Raw genomic sequence first — 19,785 nt, 5'->3', positions numbered from 1 at the left:
AAACAAATTTACCTTTAATATTATGAAGAACAATATAACAAATGGGTTAAACTGAAAATAAATCCAAATACACTACATGGACTATTCTAATATGTTTGCATTTAGTATACCATCTTTTGGTATGTATAGTGCGCACATTTATACCCTGGGTCATGTTTCTTGTAAGAGGGGTGCGCGTTATACATGCCTACAGACATTTTCTTAGTCTTTTTTCAGGTCCAAACTCCGACAAAGAAATTTCCAGGAGAAGTGAAGAGTACGGAATATTTTTGCTAAAACCTCGATTGGTTTTATGTTTTACATGTTATATTTGTAATATGTATCTTATTGTTCTTGATTTGTCATGTTTTATTCAAATAAAAAAACACATTTTATATCTCTGTAGTTACGTTTATTGTGTAAATTTGTCCATCTGTTTGCAATCCGGAAATTTGCCATGTCTTAATAAAGACACAATAAAGCTTTTATTGTTGGTTAAATTAGCCTCTGTGTTCCTTGTTGTCATAACTTACTGTTTTTGTATGTGTTCATCATGGAGAGTAGAAGAAAAGTGTATGAAAATTGAATAAACCACGCTCGTTTTGAAAAGATAAACTGCTATTTTTTCTAATGTATCAGGTGATCGCCAGTCATGTGGGTCAGTCATGTGACTTGATATTGTAAAGTGATGATTTAGTCTATGAGAAGTTTATTTTTATAAATACATTTCTACTTTGTAACTTTTAAACAACTGTTTATTCAAGAAATTATGATTGAAAACATGATAATCCCATAATTGTAACCTGAACGAATTTAATTAGGAACCAGGTGAACTTGTTACTGATTTGTTTTGACATCGATTAGACCCGTTGATTGAGGTGTGATAATCCGGATTAACAGCTAGAATCAACAAACAAAAAATAAAAATAATGAGATTTTAACAATTTATTACAACACTAATGATGTTAATGATAATCATTTGACTGATTCGTAATTATGTTATTGTTTCAATCAGAACATTAATTTGGATATTTAATTTTGTCCTTGATACTCAAACAATTTATTAAATTTGGTTTTAAAAAAACAAACTTAAATGTAGATTTATCTCAATCTAATAAAATTCTTATTCATTTGTCAGAATATTTGCAATTTCATATTAATTACGTATTCCGTACGGAATTCTCCGACATCAGTGTCCATTTAAAAAACTTCCTGTTTACCGATAGACTTCCTGTTTGCCGATTTTGGAGCTGTAACTTTTCTGAAAATGTCTATAAGTCTTATACAAACAATAAACTTTTTTTCTCACGTTTCTTGGACCATAAAGGGGGTGGGCACTATACACAAATGCACACTAAACACCCCAAAAGATAGTACAAGGGCCTTTTGAAAGCTTACCTTTTTGTATGGGATCTTTGCTCAATGTCTGAAGACTGTATAATGATCTGTAGTTGCACAGACGGCATTTTTTTTATCCTTTGGATTTTAGAGTATAGCTGTCTCATTGGTAATCAATTTTGTCATATTTTCTTAAATTGGGATAACAACCTTGTGTCGCATTAATCATTCAAAGTAACTATTATAAAACCTTTCAAAAGCATTTTTTCTGGTGAAAGGTTTTCATTTTATATTTCAAATTCTTTATATGCCCATTCAGAGTGATGTTTAAGTAGAAATTGCAAAATTAGTAAAATTCATTTCAATGAAGAAGACTGAATAACTGAACCCAAAAACTAAACATTCCTACATAAAGACTGTGAAAATTGCAAAAAATTCCATGACCTAAAATGAGGATTTACAGACAGTAATTAGTGGCCAAAATATTTTTAAATGTGACACACAACTTAAAAAAAAAGAAAAAAATATCTAATTTTGATCAATCATCCATTGCACTGACTATTGCAGTCCTAAACCGCTTGTTAAGATATAAAACTTGCTTCTTAGATGGAGTACTACTTTAAAAGTTAAGTTGCATCCAAACTATGGTGCATGGCATAAATAAAGAAAGAGAACTTATCACAATATGAAACTGTACATCCTACATGTTCTGTGTGTTTGCACATAATCAGTAAGTGATTGATCTAATCACTGTGTATTCCAGCTGTAATAGTCTATTTTGATATTACTGACTTTTGTCTCCAAATGATTTTGAACAGGTTACATACGCAGTGGTTCAGCATTCTGGTACTTGGGTCAAGTAAGAGTAACTAAAGATGTAAAATCCAGTTAATGATCAGTAATTTAGGGAAAAAGTTAACTGTTTTATGTTTTCTATGCACAACAAAATCATTGGAAAACAGTTGATTTTTTCCCCAAATTGCACTGATTGAAAGCTTGATTTTACTTCTTTTAGTTGACCCAGTACTAGAATGTCCTACCACAGAGTAAGTAACCTGTTGAAATAATATTTTTTCTGGAGTCAAAAGTCAGTAATATGAAAGTAGTCTATTCACTTCTTGGGATACGATTTGGTTCATCATATAAAATTCAAGAACTGTATAACTGATGAGAGAAATGCTGAAATAACAATTTAGGTTAAAGTATGTAATAAAAATAATGACTCACCTTGAGTTTCAAAATCTATCTCATAATCTTCTGTTTGTTCTTTCCTTTTTTTAGTAGCCAAATGAGACAAACATTTGCAGACTACGCCTTGAGCCTCTGTATATTGTTCAGGGACAATGAGTTCTAACAAATATGGCCATAAAACCTAAATATATATAAAAAATAAATTGAAACATTTGTACATAAGGTTGTACTTTTAGCCTCTGTAATTTTTTCTGTGACAAATGACAATTCGTTCTTATATATAGAAACCACATAAAAAGGTTAAAAAGGACATTTATGCATTATGTTTATGTAAATAACATGATATTTCTCTTCAAAAGCAAGTTTAATATGAATAAAGTGCTGGCTTAGTCAGTGTGAAATATATAGTTCAGCCCATAGGCCAAAGGTTGGCAATTTTATTGAAAGATTAGTTAAATTGGTGAAAATTATAATTGAAACTTTTTGGGGTTAATTTTAAAAACAAAACCTCATAAAAACATATTTAATGATATGCCCTATTTTTTAGAACTAATAAAGCAAATATGGTCATAAAATGTCCATTATATTTTTCTTTATTTTCTTCTTTCCTTTTTTACTCTTGTAATTTCTGTTGGAACATTGTCCCTGTTTGTAAGGAATACTTGTGTAAAGTGAAGGCTAATATTATCTTACATGCTCCATGTCCTCCACTGTGGTTGTCAATAACTGTAGAACATGATCACACATAGTACGCAAAGCTTGGTTGGACACATACTCAGGATCTGGTGACCTTTTACCCTGAAATATAAACATAACAATAATCATATATGGTAGGTGAAGAATGCAAGAGTTGTTGTACTATTAATGGTAAAAATTTAAAGAAGTTGGGCCAAAAAATAAGTCCATGTGATTTTTTTTCTAAAGAACATTGTACATATACTATAAGAGAAAACTGTCTTGCGTTAAATCTAATAGACTGAATTATTATCCTTAACAGCATTCATCTGATTGTTAATTGACACTGGTTCTACCCACAAAGTCTTGATTGTAGCCCAACAAATAAATTATAGGTGTGTATTGATGAATCTCTTTAAAATGGGCATTGCATAAAATTTCAACAGTAAAAATTATACTATCTGATAAATCGACCTTGCTTTTGCTCAACTTACCGGAGGGTCATTTTTGAGTGCAGACTGTTTTATGATGAACTCTATCATTTGTTGTCCTCCTTCTAGTTCTAGATAACCATGATGTGCCATGGCAATTACAACCTGGGCAAATACTTTCTTCAACTACAAAGAGATAGGTTACATTAATATTCTACAATACATTAAAATCTGTCAATAATATTGATGCATTTTTTTTTAATTGCAATAACACTGATAATGTTGTATCACCACTGTCCCAGGCAAGGGAGTGGGGCTAAGCTTTCACAAGTATGCTTAAACTCACCACATTCTTTCTGTGCCTTTCCAATGTCAGGAACCTGTAGTCCAGTGCTTGTTGAGGTTGCTGTCTGCCATAGTTGTTTTTCTTTTAATGACAATAGTCTTAACTGGTCTATTAGTTTTCTCCTTTGAATTATTTCACATTTTTTATTCAGGGGTCTTATATAGCTTACTATATATACAGTACAGGTTTTTGCTACTTTTTTATGGCTGTTTTGTGGCCTGTAGATATTTACATCCTTGTCCTTTGGTGTTTGGTGATTAGTTATATCATTGACAATCTTACCACAACTCCTTATTTTTATAACTTGCATCAAAACAACTAAATCAAATGTAATTTTCATGAAAAACGTTTGAAAATTATTATACATACATAAAAAAAATGAACACAAAAAATGGATAATGTAGGAATGTATTATTAAGATATTTACAGAATATAAAACAAGAAACCAGTTGCACATAATTTCATGATTTTTAATTTTAATACATTAGAGTCAATGATCTTCTGTCTTTAGAGGGTAATAAAAGTAGTTATTACCCGTATAAGCAAGCTATGACTTCAACTTGAAATGTATTTTTTGTTATTTATCTTTCATGTTTATTGAAAATAATACAGTATTAAAGCTGCCTTGAATATATTACTATCTAAATATTTTGGAAGTGGTGGTTAAAAATTCCTAAATAAGCAGTCAATAAATTGCAACTGTAACAGCTTATAATCTTTTTCATGGAAATAATTAAAACATATTTTTTTATTTGTAGGACTTCGTATTAGTGGTCATGGTTACCTTGTTATTCTGTTCACTGAGCATCATTTTCAGACCAGACACAACAACTTCCTGTTTGTCGTTCATTGATTCAGCTAGAAATATAATATAAAACAGTTATGATACTAAGTAAACACAATGGTCAGCGATTCCTTAAAAAGACATGTTTGTAATGTTAAAGAACCCTTTCAACAACTCTTCACCAGTGGCCTTGATTGTTGGTTATTTAAAGACAAATCCTTCCATTCAGATCAATTCTCATCATAAATATTTCTGTAATATTTACCACTGAACTTTAAGTAATTAATCATTGGTTAGGATGAAGCTACTTACAGAGATCAGAAACTTAGAATTAGTTATACTGTGGATTCATTATTATTCGTTGGATACGAATTTTCGTGGGTTTCGTGGGTACAGGTGAACCACGAATTCATATGTTCAACGAATAACGAATTTCTATAGGCTTTGTATGCCAAGATTGGAAAAACCACGAAACAAAATATCAACGAAAGTGCAAGTTTTCCTCAATCCACGAAAATAAAGGAATCCACAGTAATCAGAGATGAGTTACCACCTTATTAGATTCGGGATTAAGTTATTTACAAGACTTTGGCAGGTAGAAAAATAATGTGAATATAAATCACTTTCAATGAGTCAAACACCAATCTTCTCTTACATAAATACATTCAAAAAAGAAATCCCAAAAATGAATTGTTTCAAAGTCAGTTAGAAAGGGCTAAATGCAAAAAAATAAAGCATCTGGGAAAAGGAGGTGGCTTACTTTATTGGACCTAAAATATATTTCTTTTATTATAATGTCCTCTCAGGAATATTTTGTGTTAAATACACCTATCTCAATTGTTTTTTTATGAATGAGTTACACCTGTTGACCATAGGTCAATGTGCTTAAATGACATCATTGAACAAGCCGTTCTTACTGTGACATAACATTATGACATAGGAAATATTCAGTAAATGCATGAATTTGAAAGTCATCTGTATACCAGAATATACTTATGAGCTAGTGTACTCAATGGTCTAAAACTAGGTACAAGTTTTCTCATAATTTGTGATAACTTCGTTTTTTGTATAGAGATCTTTTGCACTTAAAAATAAACTGCTTCGCTGAGCACAGCTGGATACGCCCGCAGAGGTCCAACCCTGAACAGTTGGGGCAAAAATGGACACAATATTCAAGCTTGATACAGGTCTGAATTAGGATTGTATCAAATATTTGACATATTATAGGTTTCTGAATAAATGTAGTCAAAGAACTTGAAATTGGTTATATGAATTGAATTGAAATTATATTCAATTAAAGATTTCTTGCTGTTGTGCAATACACTGTTGCGCAATACTTAGTAAATCTGTTGTCAGACTATAAACAATTAAAGTTCACAATTAATTCTCAATGTCATATTAGAAATTTATGAAAATGTAAAGGGAGCTTACATCAAAAGATATAAACAATTCACCAAAGTTTCATGAGAATTGCTGACAGCATTTTTGAGTTATTGTCCAAAACGGGAAAATCCCCCCTTTTTTAATGAATAAAACCCCATAACTCAGAAATGTAAAATGTAAAATTTATAAAATTCTAAAAGGAGCTTACCTCAATAGATATAAACAATTCACCAAAGTTTCATAAGAACTGCTGAAAGCAATTTTGATTTTTTGTCTGAAAACTGGAAAATCCCCCTTTTTTATGAATAAAACCCTGCAACTCGAAAACGTAAAATCTAAAATATATAAAAATCGAAAGGGAGCTCATGTCAATAGTTATAAACAATTCAACACAATTTCTTGCAAGTTGGTGAAAGCATTCTTGAGTTATTGTCTGAAAACTGGAAAATCCCCCTTTTTTTAATAAATAAAACCCCATAACTCGGAAACGTAAAATCTAAAATTTATAAAAAACGAAAGGGAGCTCACGTCAATAGATATAAACAATTCACCAAAGTTTTATGCAAATTGGTTAAAGCGTTTTTGAGTTAATGTCCGACATGTTGATGACGGACGGACAGACGGACGGACAGACAGACGGACGGACGGACAGACGGACAGAGGTATACCATAATACGTCCTGTAAACGGGCGTATAAAAACACTTAGGAATACACTGTCTGGAAAACTTACTTGCAGCAAAGATAACTTACTTGCAGCATTTATAAGATGTTTGAACACAGTCAGCATTCCAATTTTCATCTTCTCATTTCCACTCTCCAGCTTTGATAATAAAATTCCAGTCAATTTACCAGAAAATGACCTAGCTGTAAAATATAATAATACATAATCATGATACATATTAATCAGAAATACTGTTAGATGATACAGTAACTGTTGTTTACAAAAGTATATGTCAAATTAAAAACATTAAATATTGGTGAGGATACAACTCTTTTTTTCTAGATACCATTTGTTCTCTATTAACCAAATTAGCTAAACTGAAATTGACCACTGATTTTAAAATAATTTCACAAGATAAGCTGACATGTGCCTTTCTGTCATAAGCTATCTCCCATAGAAAAGGTAAGAAAAAAGTTATATTTTTATTGTGTATAAAAACTTGACTTTATATGTTTGATTTAAATCTATCTGATTTCCAATTCTTGATTAGAAAACAACATATTTATCTGATTTCCATTTTTTTTAATAAAAAAATAACAATTTTCTAAAGATAAAAATAAAACAGTTTAGGAACCCTTCAAAGATGTAAGATTAAAAACAGCTGCACATGTAAAAGTTTCACTCAACTAATGGATAAAAGCAATCATTCACATATAAACTTACCTATAATGGCCAAACATCTGAGAACTTCATTATGATTTTTTATGCTTTGAGGATTTTTGTAGTCTGGTGGATTAATTATCTGTAAACAAAAATTGTGTTCATTTACATTCAATTCTTTATCATTCTATGTTAACTCAGTATACACAAATCTGTAGGACAGAATAGCAGGTTAAATGGCAAATATCGTTAAAATCTTACGTCTGTTTTACATTTTAAATTTAAAAGCAGATTGTCTCCCCTGAATCTTTATCTTTCAACTTGTAACCATTTTACCATAATCAAGACCAGAACATGTCACTGTGATTTGAGTAAGGAATCCTATTTTACACTGATATGCTGAGGCAGATAATTAATCTTTCAGCTCACAAGATGCAGGAAAACATGGCACTATACATGGACACATATGTCAGGCTCTGATCCAACCTCTCTTTGTTCTTAATTCTAAAGGAGAAGAACCAGATACCTGAGGTCTTTGGTTTGACCTTGTTTGAAACTGAACTCAGGAACTCCCTCATTCAAAGACCAGATAGAGAGTTTCTGTTTTATGGAAATTGTTAGTAAAGATGCACTGACTGCAATTTAGATTCAGTACTCAAAGTCAGACTTCACACAAAAGAATAGTCACTAATGTTTAATAATTTATTATAAGACTAGGAAGCTGTTATGGTCTTTAACTGTTCAGTGAACTTTGTTCATAAGTATAAAGTATAAAGTGCAAAAGACTTTGTTATAGTTTTGATTAATCTTATTAATCTGTATGTATGAACATGATGAAAACCAAGCACACATAGGTAAATTTGGAAAGAAAAAGGTATCATTTCCTTTTCACTGCTATGACATAAAACTACATGAATCTACATTAAATATAACCAAGTTTTATTTCATACTTGTGGAAAAAGAAATCCTAAAACTGTATCAAGGTTTGGTTCTAACACTGTATTTCCTTCTATACAAACTGCATCTAATACGCTACATAATCCCTAAAATTAAAAAAACAATATCTTTAAATGCATTAGACCTGACAAACTACAAAAAAAATACATCTTTAGAAATGAAAACAAGAACTGAAACATTAAATATAAGGGCCATAAATAATTTCACCTTAATTTTACCAGATTAAAATGAATGCACTTCCATATTATTCATTATATTGAAAAGATTTTTAACTATTATTTCCCCTTACAAATTTGTTTATCATTGCCATTTTTCTTTGTTACAAACAAACTGATCCAAAATACTCAAAACATGCTTAAAATAATTTTACCTGTTAGAATTTATCATACCTTGTAATAATCTCAACCTGCAATTAATCTGAAATTGTTATTGTATGGGGTTTCTTTCCTTTATACAGTAACTATCAAGTACAATACAAGATGAACTGTGAGCTATTGCTCACTTGATTTGTAGTTCCTGAGAGAAATCCGACAAATATTTTATGGGATGGACGGACAGACAGATAGACAGATGTAAAGCAGAAAACCCTCCTCCTTCAGAGTGGGTGTATAATAAATTTTGATATGCCTACCTGGGTAACATGAATTGGTTCTGGATGCTTTTTGTACAATCCTAAAATAACCTGAAGAATTTTTGGTAATTGTTCCTCCAGCTTATCTCTGGCCATTAAATGACACATATTACCAATAGCTTCAACAATAGCTACTCTCAACTGTAAAATAATAGACAAGTATATTATAGAATTTAAATTGTATACAAGAAATAAAGTGAAACTGTTTAGTTCTATACAAGTAGAAAGACCAATAAAGGAAATCATAAATGAACATATAAAAAAGAAATGGAGAATGTGTCCATGGGACACAGATGATGCCCCCGTTTGCATATAACATTATAAAGGGACATAACTAGAGAACTGTAAAAGTGATGCCACCCAAAATCAAACTAGATCTGTGTTTTGTGGTAATAAGCATTGCGTATAAGTTTCATCACATTTGGTTGATGCAAACTTAAGTTAGAGAATGGAAACCAATTTCGGGACATACGTACAGACGGACAAGGGTAAACCTTAATACCCCCATCGCCACGGAGGGGACATAAAAAATATGTTGGATAAGTAGGACCTTGCTTACAGTTGTATTTAAAATGCATTAACCAAACCTTTAATTTGATTTATGGATAATTAATTGGTTCCTGGCTTCTTATATTCACTATTTCAATCTAAAACCAGATGCAATTTATGTATTTTATTGAATACTAAAATTTCATGTTATCAGATAACCTGAAAATCTCAACAGACAAGAGAGTTTTCACAGTATATAATGTGTCACCAGAGGAAAATGAAATGCTTGAATTCCCAAATATCACATCCATTTAAATTGGGCACTACCTTTATACACATTATCACTCTTTGTCCACCATTACTGGACATCACAAACAATTTTTTTTATTGTTGTACTACATCAATAGCTCATGTGTCAAGAGTGGCAGATTCCAAAATAGCGATAAGGTCTATAAATTTATTCTTCTAACGGTTTTTTGTTAGATTTCTTTTATTTTGTTTCCTACCTCTCATGATAATTTTTGCATACAAGTTTTTGGCATGTTCTGATTTTCTTCTCTTTTTTTTTTGTACATTAAAATGAAAGAAATAGGGGTAGATGAATGTGAGATCATATATCTAAAACGATCAAGAAAAAAAAACATGTAAGGAGCCTGTAATTCAGTGGTCGCCGTTGCTTGCTATCAAAAAATTTGGTTTTTTTTCATTGTTTTGTACATAAATCAGGCCATTAGTTATTCTATTTGAATGGCAATCATACCACACCTTTATTTTTGTATACAAATAAAAACAAGATGGTATTTCAATTTCCCCTGATTACCAGGATGCTAAATGAAATATCTGGGGAGAACACTGCAAAGTACTTCTTTATGTGCTTCATTTTCAAAGATATCTGTTAACACTTTTTACCATGTTTACCTACCTTCATTTCTTTAGTTATATGTAGCCAGGAATTGAACAAAACATCAAATGCTGATCCTATTTCCTGTTCAAATCTTTCTTTTGATACTGAGGGATCTGGGGCCTTGTCAGTATTAGCACAGTAGTCTATGATTGCCTCACTAAACTTTGATATTGCTGGAAGAAAAGATAATTAGAAAGTGAAGCATAATAGTCTATAATACATTCAAATAAGTTCTAATGTTGATTTATGGAAAAATATCATCCTTAACTGACAGATTATGTCTTTGTAAGCATTGCTGATCTGCTTCTTCATATTATCAGTAAGTGAGATATTAAACAAAAAATGGTTTTATCCTAAAAGTAATAAAAATTCAAATACAATGTATAGATAATATATATGTATGTTTATGTATACAAAATGGTTGATTAGATGGATTGGTGTTTAACTTGTATTGGCAAATAGTGCGTGCATATCAGGACAAGAACATGTGATATGATTATGAAACCTCCTTTGTACTGGCAAGATTTTTCTACATGCTAGTTCACATGGTAAGAAGACATGTCACCATACTGAGACTTATTGTGTCAAAGTGGACCAGTCTTTGTTCTTACTCAGTACATGCCATATGTTTGGTAGAGAAGTAGCAAATACAAATTGTTAATTATTTTGTTCGACCCCGACCAGGAATCAAACTATGACATACCTAAATCAAAGCCTGCACATGGCCATGAGATACCTAAATCAAAGCCTGCACACTGCCATGAGATACCTAAATCAAAGCCTGCACACTGCCATGAGATACCTAAATCAAAGCCTGCACACGGCCATGAGATACCTTAATCAAAGCCTGCACACGGCCATGAGATACCTAAATCAAAGCCTGCACACGGCCATGAGATACCTAAATCAAAGCCTGCAGACTGCCATGAGATACCTAAATCAAAGCCTGCACACGGCCATGAGATACCTGAAGTCGTTGAATTGAAGTTCGAGAATAACATTCATTAAACTAGTTCATAATAAATTAACTAGATGCATAAACAAGATAGATAAAATGGAGGTTTCAAATCTGTATAATTAGTTAATAATTAAACCATATTAGCTGTCTGTAATAAATAATCTGAAATACGTTCTGGTATGAAAAACTGGTTAGACAGCTTCTGAAAGAAATACTTTTTTGAAGGACATAAAATTTTTATTCAGCTTATTTCTGTCCCCTTGGTATACAAAACTTTAACTAAGAAATTCATTACCTGATGAAAATACCCATCTCATATTTTCATGTTTGGCCATCCCTAACATGGGTAACATTGTTCCTAACACAGCAGTCAAATGTGGAACCATTCCATACACTGAATTACAAATAGAATTCATTAAAATTTCTAATATGCTGTATCATTAGTTTTTTTTTAAAAATCTCTTTTTCCTTCAAAATCATTGAGAATTACCAAAGGATATTTTATACATTCCCCGACTAGCATTCTGTTCATTAATTTGTGTTATAGATGTCTCATCTCCTTAAAAACAACAGAACAGATCTCATCCAAACTGGCATCACTTTTTCTCTGTGCAGTGTATGTTATTGCTGCATTTATGGTTTCATAAGTTTAGATTTAAACAAGAATGTGTCCATAGTACACGGATGTGGGTTTCATAAGTTTAGATTTAAATAAAAATGGTGTTCTGACTGCACAAATTTTACAAGGCTTGGGCAATGAAAAAATTAATAAGCCAAAAATTATATAGAAATATACATACAGAACTTAAAACACACTCTAATTTCTCGAAATATAATTTTTTTCACCAATATAAAAAAAAATATGTGTGAATACCCAATCCCTCTTATTTCATTTGCACATCAACAAATTAAATATCATTATTTTGATATACAAATAGGACAATTACTTATATACTGTTAACCAACTTATTATCACGGATACTTTATTTTGCGTTTAGTACTTCTCAATCGACTTAGCGAAGGTTTATTTTCATGATTTTCTAATTTTCGTCATCTATTTATATAACAGAAGACAAACATTGTAAGGTGTAATACCACCATTGATTTCCCCTATTAGTCTTTGTTAAATTTGCACTTTTCAAAAAATTGTGCAGAATTTATCTTTGTTTCGAATAAAGAAATACTTGGCATGAGTAAAGTTTTATTCTGTCCAGTACTATAGACAAAATTTCACATAACATTTCATTGCATATAAGAAACTAACCATCACTGGAAGTTAACCAATCAAACTTTCACCCCGTTTTTTCCTGTGTACAAGCTTTAGTAACCATGTAACCACAAGTTTCCAAAATATTCTATAGAAACACCAAATAAAATAAATAGGGTGCTTTGCAACACCCAAGATCTATGTTTATGACTCAGAAATTTTTTACTGCAATGAAATGTAGGATTAATTTCCTACACCTTTCAAATTCAAGGGAATATTTTTTTTCTACCCTTTTTCGTATGCAACCGGATGCGAGGTACTATGATTTGGTGGTATTACACCTTTAAGTATTGCGACGATTATTACTTGTGTTATTTTCCTGCTAGGGAAAGTCACTAAAGTAAATCACTCCCAAAAATTAGTTGGTTCACAGTATAACATTTGATTTACACATGTGTATTATGATTATAACCTACCATTAGATGTGGCTAAGTTTCCTATGGTTTGAATCACAAAGAAATGAGGTAAAATTCCGGGCTGAAATCTTTGTAACATTTCATCCATAACTTCATCACAAAATCTGGCTCCCAAGGAAACGAGGACACCACTTGCAGCTGTCTGCCATTCTGGCATTACTTCCTATTATCAAAATGGAAAACAACATTCCAATAGCAAGTTTTCTCCTCTTCCCCTTCATTTCACAATGTTTAACATGTTTTGATATATTCTATTGCATATTTTTATGAAATAAGTTAGCGCTTACAACACAGATAAGTTGATGAATTACCTTTCAAAAATTCTCATAAAATTGTTAGGGTCCAAAATAACAATCTGTTTTGGAACCAAAAACACATACCATTTTGGGGCCTAAGTGCATTGTTCTTTTGATAAATGGTAATTTTTCAGCCATTTACAAGATCATTATCTCATGAACCTCCACTCTCCCCCCTTTTTGCCCTAATGATATTTACCTTTGAAACAGTCAGTTCCATAGCAGCTTGTTTAATGACATCTACAGCTAATGGTGGATCCAGCTCGCTCAGTGTCTCCTTTATTATCCTTTCCATACATTGTAACAACACAACTCTGTGGCCAGTTTGAAGCTAAAAGAGTTTTTTTTTTTAATTTTTCAGTGTCTGATATTATTTCATATAACAAGATTTATATGTGTCAAGATTTAGATCAATGTAAACAAGAAAGTGTCCATAGTACACGTATGCTCCACACGCACTATCATTTTCTATGTTCAGTGGACCGTGAAATTGGGGTCAAAACTCTACTTTGGCATTAAAATTAGAAAGATCATATCATAGGGAACATGTGTACTAAGTTTCAAGTTGATTGGACTCCAACTTCATCAAAAACTACCTTGACCAAAAACTTTAACCTGAAGCAGGACAGATGGACGGACGGACAGACGAAAAAACGGACGCTCAGACCAGAAAACATAATGCCCCTACTACTATCATAGTTGGGACATAAAAATATTTTAGAAATGTGCTTCAAAATTACATTTTTTCATGACTTTTAATGGCGTATCAATAACTGATTGATTAATTGATTGTTTCTTGGTTAATGTCAGGTGGCAATTCTTTCATGAAAATGCAAGTCCCTATTCAAACCAGAAGTGGCAGCAAATTTATACCTCCCACACAGCTAAACAGATGCCCCACTTTCATGACTTTAGCAAGGAATCATGCCAGAACAGGAGAAGTGAAGAGTTGGCCATATTTCTATACCCTAGTCAACCATTGGGGTTGTGAATTAAAGTTTTGTATTTAGGCTATTGAGAAAAGCAACCATAACATCACAGTCTGCACCAAAGTCTTTTCCAACATCTAGTCCGAAGACAAATATTCCAACATTTTTCTTATGTGGCTGAACAAAGTTTTGCAAAAACTTACTAGTCCGAATAAAATTTTACTAGTCTGGGGCATCGGACTAGTGGATAACGGTGCAGACTGACATCATTATATAGCAAAAAAGACAACATCATAGTTGTTTTTTCAATGGTTTAAAAACTACAACCCAGTTTTAACAAATTCAAATAGAAATTTCTTTTAGCCTTAGAGAAAACTTACTTTGTTGTGTTTCTTTAAGTAAGAATATGAAGAGCTTAAGACAAGTGCTGGCCTCTTCTTTCCCAGGTCAAACAAAGCATCACAGATCTGGTCCCGGCAGTCTGATTCCCTGTCATAAGCAGCATCAATCATGGCCATGGCCAAGTCTTAAACAGATCAAATAAATCAAGTAAAAGCATGGTGATTCAATTTAAAATAAAGTGCATCTTTGCTAAGGCGATTACATTTATTACTGTTATAGATTAGCAATAATATTTTACATCTTTTAATGTATGGTTTAATATATTCATAGTATGTCCACTGAGGTGAAACTGAACTGAATTTGAGCATTTTTTGTAAATGTATGCTACATGTATGTCCAAGGAATTTTATACCAAAATTTACCAAATGACAAGCTATAACAAGAATGTGTCCATAGTACATGGATGCCCCACTTGCACTATCATTTTCTATGATCAGTGGACCGTGAAATTGGGGTAAAAAGTCTAATTTGTCATTAGAATTAGAAAGATCATATCATAGGTAACATGTGTACTAAGTTTCAAGTTGATTGGACTTCAACTTCATCAAAAACTACCTTGACCAAAAACTTTAACCTGAAGTGGGACAGACGGACGGCTGAACGAATGAACGAACGGATGGACAAAAACGTATGCAGACTGAAAAACATAATGCCCCTAGGTGGGGCATAAAAAGATGCAATCAATTTAATTCAACAAATTCAATACACAGTTAAATCTTCAAAATTAATAAGACAGCATGCCATCACACCTCCAATAAATAGTCTCCTGAAAGTACTCTTACTACTAGTGTGGCTAATGATGACAGTACAACAATATGTTAGTGTACTGTTCAGTGGCATCTGTCAAACTGTCATTGATAAGGAAAGCTATTCTGCAACCTAGAAAAATATATCCTACATATGTACTACATGTTTGTGCCTTTGTTGTAAATGGTGAATCATGTTTCCATGTGTCTGTTTTGTGTTATCGTTATGTTTTGAACTGCTATGTTTATGTCTCACAGAGTCTGCAAAAAATTTATAAATAGCCCAAAAAAAGTATTTTTTATTATTTTTGTATTTTTTAGCATAATGTTGATATTCAACTTTGACCTGAACCTTGGTTAAACTCTTTTCATTTACAGTGGTTCCAAAATAACCATCTACACAACTAGCTACTAAAACAAACATTTCTAGTAAATAATGTATAACAAGCTTTAACATTTAACAGTCTGTCCCTTTTGCAGCTAATAAGTATACAGCTTTTCCTTTTTTTTGAAGTGATAAGATCTAACAATAAGATTTATATAAATCTGCTGGTGTGTGAAACATACAACCCTTGTATACTGGGTAGCAAACAGCTGCTCAAACAGTACTTCCCTGTTGTAGCTAATACTTAAACCTTTATTTATCTATTTTTTTGGGTAATAAGATGGGATGATAAGATTTATCATGTTCAAGTTAATGTGTTTTTAAAGCAGGGCTTGAAAAAGTTTGAAGGAACTTGGAAGGACTTATAACTTGATAGAATATCCCTCTGTTGTTTGTAAGAATAGTATATCCAGCAAGTAACAAGGCTTGATAAGGGATTCTGAGGCGGCCAATCAGATAATCACTCCCAACTCAGAATCCCAAAAGGGATTAACCAAATGTATGCCCACCAAATCTATTCAAACTATCTTTTCTTTGTATAACGCATATGTTACTACCAGTCCAAATTGAGCTTGAATTCAGTGATATAGTGTTTTGACAAAAGCTTTTTGTGTTTTTCTATGCTAGAAATAGATCATAGAAGGAAATTAAGTAAAGCAGAAGTCAATATAACAAGTTTGGTGCTGTTCAAGATCTAATAAATCTAATGTAATAATAAAGCAATATAAACGTAGACAAAAATATTATTGTTATGTCCATGATTAATCAGTTCTTAACCCAACCCAACCTTGCATTCTGCCAATAAATCTTAAAGATAACAATAATATTTGGTTATTTTACATCTTACAGATAATTTATATCTGATAATGAGTAACTTTCAGACACTAAATAAATACTGTGCTACTTTCAATCCATCATTCTGCTTCTGATCATGGTCCATGAAGGACCGAATTGTTCAGATTATATATCATCACCAGGCGCTGTTAATAATGTGTTTTGGTATTGCTTACTTTTTATTTGTCATCACTCTTTGTGGTATTATTGCCAATAGGAAAACTATCCACCAGAGTTTAAGCTTGTAATTATCTGTGAGTAAAAGGATTTGGGTAATAGATATTTGGTTAAAAACTTTTCATTTTTTTGCAACCAGATGAACATCAACTGAAGGCATTTCACATCTGGTTTTGAGGTTGAGAGTTAGCTGTGTCCACAAATTGTCAAAAATATCATAACGACCCAAGAGCGACAGTTCTGCAGCTAGTAAAAAATATCATAAGGACCTTAGAGCTACAGTTCGGCAGCTAGCAAAAAAAATATCATAAGGACCAATATGGAGAGCTATGGTTCCGCGAAGAGCTACCTGCGAAACCGTAGAACATAGATCCTTATGATATTTTTTGACAGTTTGGGGACCATAGATGAACATCAACTGAAGGCATTTCACATCTGGTTTTGAGGTTGAGAGTTCGCTGCGGTCCGCAAATTGTCAAAAAATATCATAAGGACCTATGAGCTAGCTCGAAGGGTAACTGGAAATCCCTTTCTTTGCTAATTTCAAAGGGAATACTGTACCATCAACTTGGCCACCCGTGTTCCGAACTGCATCATCGTCTACTCCAGGCATTATCATGAAATGACATTCGCTATAAAACAGAAAAAACTCCCCTCAAATAATCATGTAAACTTTCAACATCATGTGACTGTGTTTTTACAGAAAAATACTTCCGGTTACTGCTTTTTTCTAATTTACAAATCAAATACCGACTAGACTCAATATATACCCATATTTTAAGAGTTCTTTCCCCTGTGCCTTCCAAAAATTTATTATTTTTATACTACGAGCGATTTACTGGAAACGGATTTAACAGCATATTCCATTGTGGCGGACAAATAGCGATAAAGGTGTATTCAATTTTCAACCATTTAAAAAAAAACAAAAAATGCATATTGCTTCTGATTGTTGCCGGCTTTTTGTGTTTTTTTTTTCATTTTCAAGAATCCCCACATTAGGGAGCTACCATTTGATTTTTAGGGGGGGGGGGGGGGGGGGGGGTTAGGATGAAAAATCTTGTCCTGCATTTTTTTTAGTTGTAATCTCTGTCCTGCCTTTTTGTTTTTCACTCTATTCGGACCTGCCTTTTTTTTCATTAGTATATCCTGATTTTTTTTTAGATTCTACATAAATTGTCATCCTGCCTTTTTTTTTGCCAAGTTGCTCATCCTGCCTTTTTTTAACACAAAATTCCTGTCCTGCCTTTTTTCAAATTCCATCCTAGCCCCATCCACCCCCAATCCCCCCCCCCCCCCCCCCCCCCCCTAAAAATCAAATGGTAGCTTAGTTTTGAATTCAAGTTGGTACATGCATGGTGTGTATTTTGATATTTCAATACGATATACTGTTGACAGTGGTTGATCAATGTATCAACGCAGTCTATCAACTGTATCTTCATTTTATGAACGGAGCACGATCGTATCAGTAACTGACGACAAGGAAAACAACTGACAACTGAACTTAATACTGTCAACAACTAAGCTTTTCACTTGGTAAGAATTCTACAACGTCTACCACTAAGGGAATTATATTGTTTATGTAACAATCCCATGATCCATGAAATACTTTTAAAGTAAATAAATCATCTAACGTTATACTTGTTTATATCAAATATCGAACTTGGAAACGACGGGAGTATGAGTCACAAGGATCAGTGTTTACTGAACAGATATATCATGTTATGGAGGGTTTTTTTGCGAAAAATACCAGTCAAGGGACTGTAAAATTTCCCGAGCTGCTAGGCGAGGGAAATTCGGTCCCAAGACTGGTATTTTTCGCAAATACACCTCCATAACATGATATATCTGTTTAATTACACCGAATAGATTTGGATTGAAACTAATTCGTTAACATGTTTATGCATAATTTTGAGAATAAGAGGATATTATCATAGAATCGCGGGAATTACACATCTACAATTACGCGTTAGCTCGCTTTTTAATGTAACGTTATACATCCGAAAAATTTTGGCGGGAAAATGCTCGAGAGGGTAAAAAAGGAATATCCAAAATGGCAAATAATATGGTATTTGAGGCAAATTCACCGGCAGTGGTGAAAAACAGGCAAATTCGTTTGAAACGAGGAAAAAATATTAGAATATGCGAAAATACACTGTCTATCAACCAATCAAAATCTGGCTTTCTTATATAAGGTGTAATTACACAAAATATACTCCCGTTACACAATTGTGCCACGGTTAATAATAAACAACTCAGTCTTCATTCTATGAACGGAGCACGATCGTATTCAATCGATACAATTGTACCACGGTTGATCAATATAATCAATTCAGTCAACTGTATCTTCATATTATGAACGGAAAACGATCGTATCGATTGATTGTGCCACAGTTGATCAGTCTAATCAACACAGTCAGCTGTACCTTTATATTATGAACGGAGCACGATCGTATTCTTCAATCGATACTATTGTGCCAAAGTTGATCAATATAATCAACCAAGTCAACTGTATCTTCATATAATGAAAGGAGCACGACCTTATCGATCGCATTCAATTGATACGAATCGTTTGTGCCACGGTTGATCAATATAATCAACTCAGTCAACTGTATCTTCGTTTTTCTAAACGTTTGTAGATATTGCATTGGTTTTTGGTATGTGAGTGTACCTTAGTAGGTTAAAGATCAAGCTGGAGTTCATGTTGACTGGAAATAGAATAAAAATGCCAAGGTAATAGTATTCCTTTTTTTTTTTTTTTTCGGTGTGTGAGTGTAGCTTGATAAGTTACAGATCAAGTTTGAGTTTCATGTTGATTGGATTATTTTTTGGTAAGTTATGCCCCTTGGAAATAGCAAAATTGCTTAAATATAAGTTTTCCGGATTTTGTATGCCCCCGCCGTAGGCAAAGCGGGCATCAATTGTTACCCTTGACCGTACGTCCGTCT

General features: G+C 32.6%; 1 protein-coding gene across 4 annotated transcripts in view; it reads right to left on the bottom strand.

Moving 5' to 3' along the window:
* LOC127700386 (maestro heat-like repeat-containing protein family member 1) overlaps nucleotides 1–17,542 on the bottom strand; it is a 52,046-nt gene extending 34,504 nt beyond the window's left edge. For all 4 annotated transcript variants that reach the window (XM_052203829.1, XM_052203830.1, XM_052203831.1 and 1 more), the window contains exons 1-14: nucleotides 17,402–17,542; nucleotides 14,677–14,822; nucleotides 13,567–13,698; nucleotides 13,072–13,234; nucleotides 11,684–11,782; nucleotides 10,449–10,603; nucleotides 9,038–9,178; nucleotides 8,400–8,492; nucleotides 7,513–7,591; nucleotides 6,879–6,992; nucleotides 4,745–4,818; nucleotides 3,678–3,800; nucleotides 3,202–3,306; nucleotides 2,545–2,689 (exon numbers count right to left, since the gene is read on the bottom strand). In XM_052203829.1, the coding sequence (XP_052059789.1) occupies nucleotides 2,545–2,689; nucleotides 3,202–3,306; nucleotides 3,678–3,800; nucleotides 4,745–4,818; nucleotides 6,879–6,992; nucleotides 7,513–7,591; nucleotides 8,400–8,492; nucleotides 9,038–9,178; nucleotides 10,449–10,603; nucleotides 11,684–11,782; nucleotides 13,072–13,234; nucleotides 13,567–13,698; nucleotides 14,677–14,822; nucleotides 17,402–17,459 (1,627 nt within the window). In that variant the 5' untranslated portion in view covers nucleotides 17,460–17,542. The remainder of the gene's footprint in view (nucleotides 1–2,544; nucleotides 2,690–3,201; nucleotides 3,307–3,677; nucleotides 3,801–4,744; nucleotides 4,819–6,878; nucleotides 6,993–7,512; nucleotides 7,592–8,399; nucleotides 8,493–9,037; nucleotides 9,179–10,448; nucleotides 10,604–11,683; nucleotides 11,783–13,071; nucleotides 13,235–13,566; nucleotides 13,699–14,676; nucleotides 14,823–17,401) is intronic.
* Nucleotides 17,543–19,785: the final 2,243 nt, after the last annotated feature.

This window comes from Mytilus californianus, unplaced genomic scaffold (assembly GCF_021869535.1).
Source record: "Mytilus californianus isolate M0D057914Y unplaced genomic scaffold, xbMytCali1.0.p SCAF_5, whole genome shotgun sequence".
Classification (NCBI taxonomy): Eukaryota; Metazoa; Mollusca; class Bivalvia; order Mytilida; family Mytilidae; genus Mytilus; species Mytilus californianus.
This window is presented reverse-complemented; position numbering and strand designations above follow the sequence as displayed.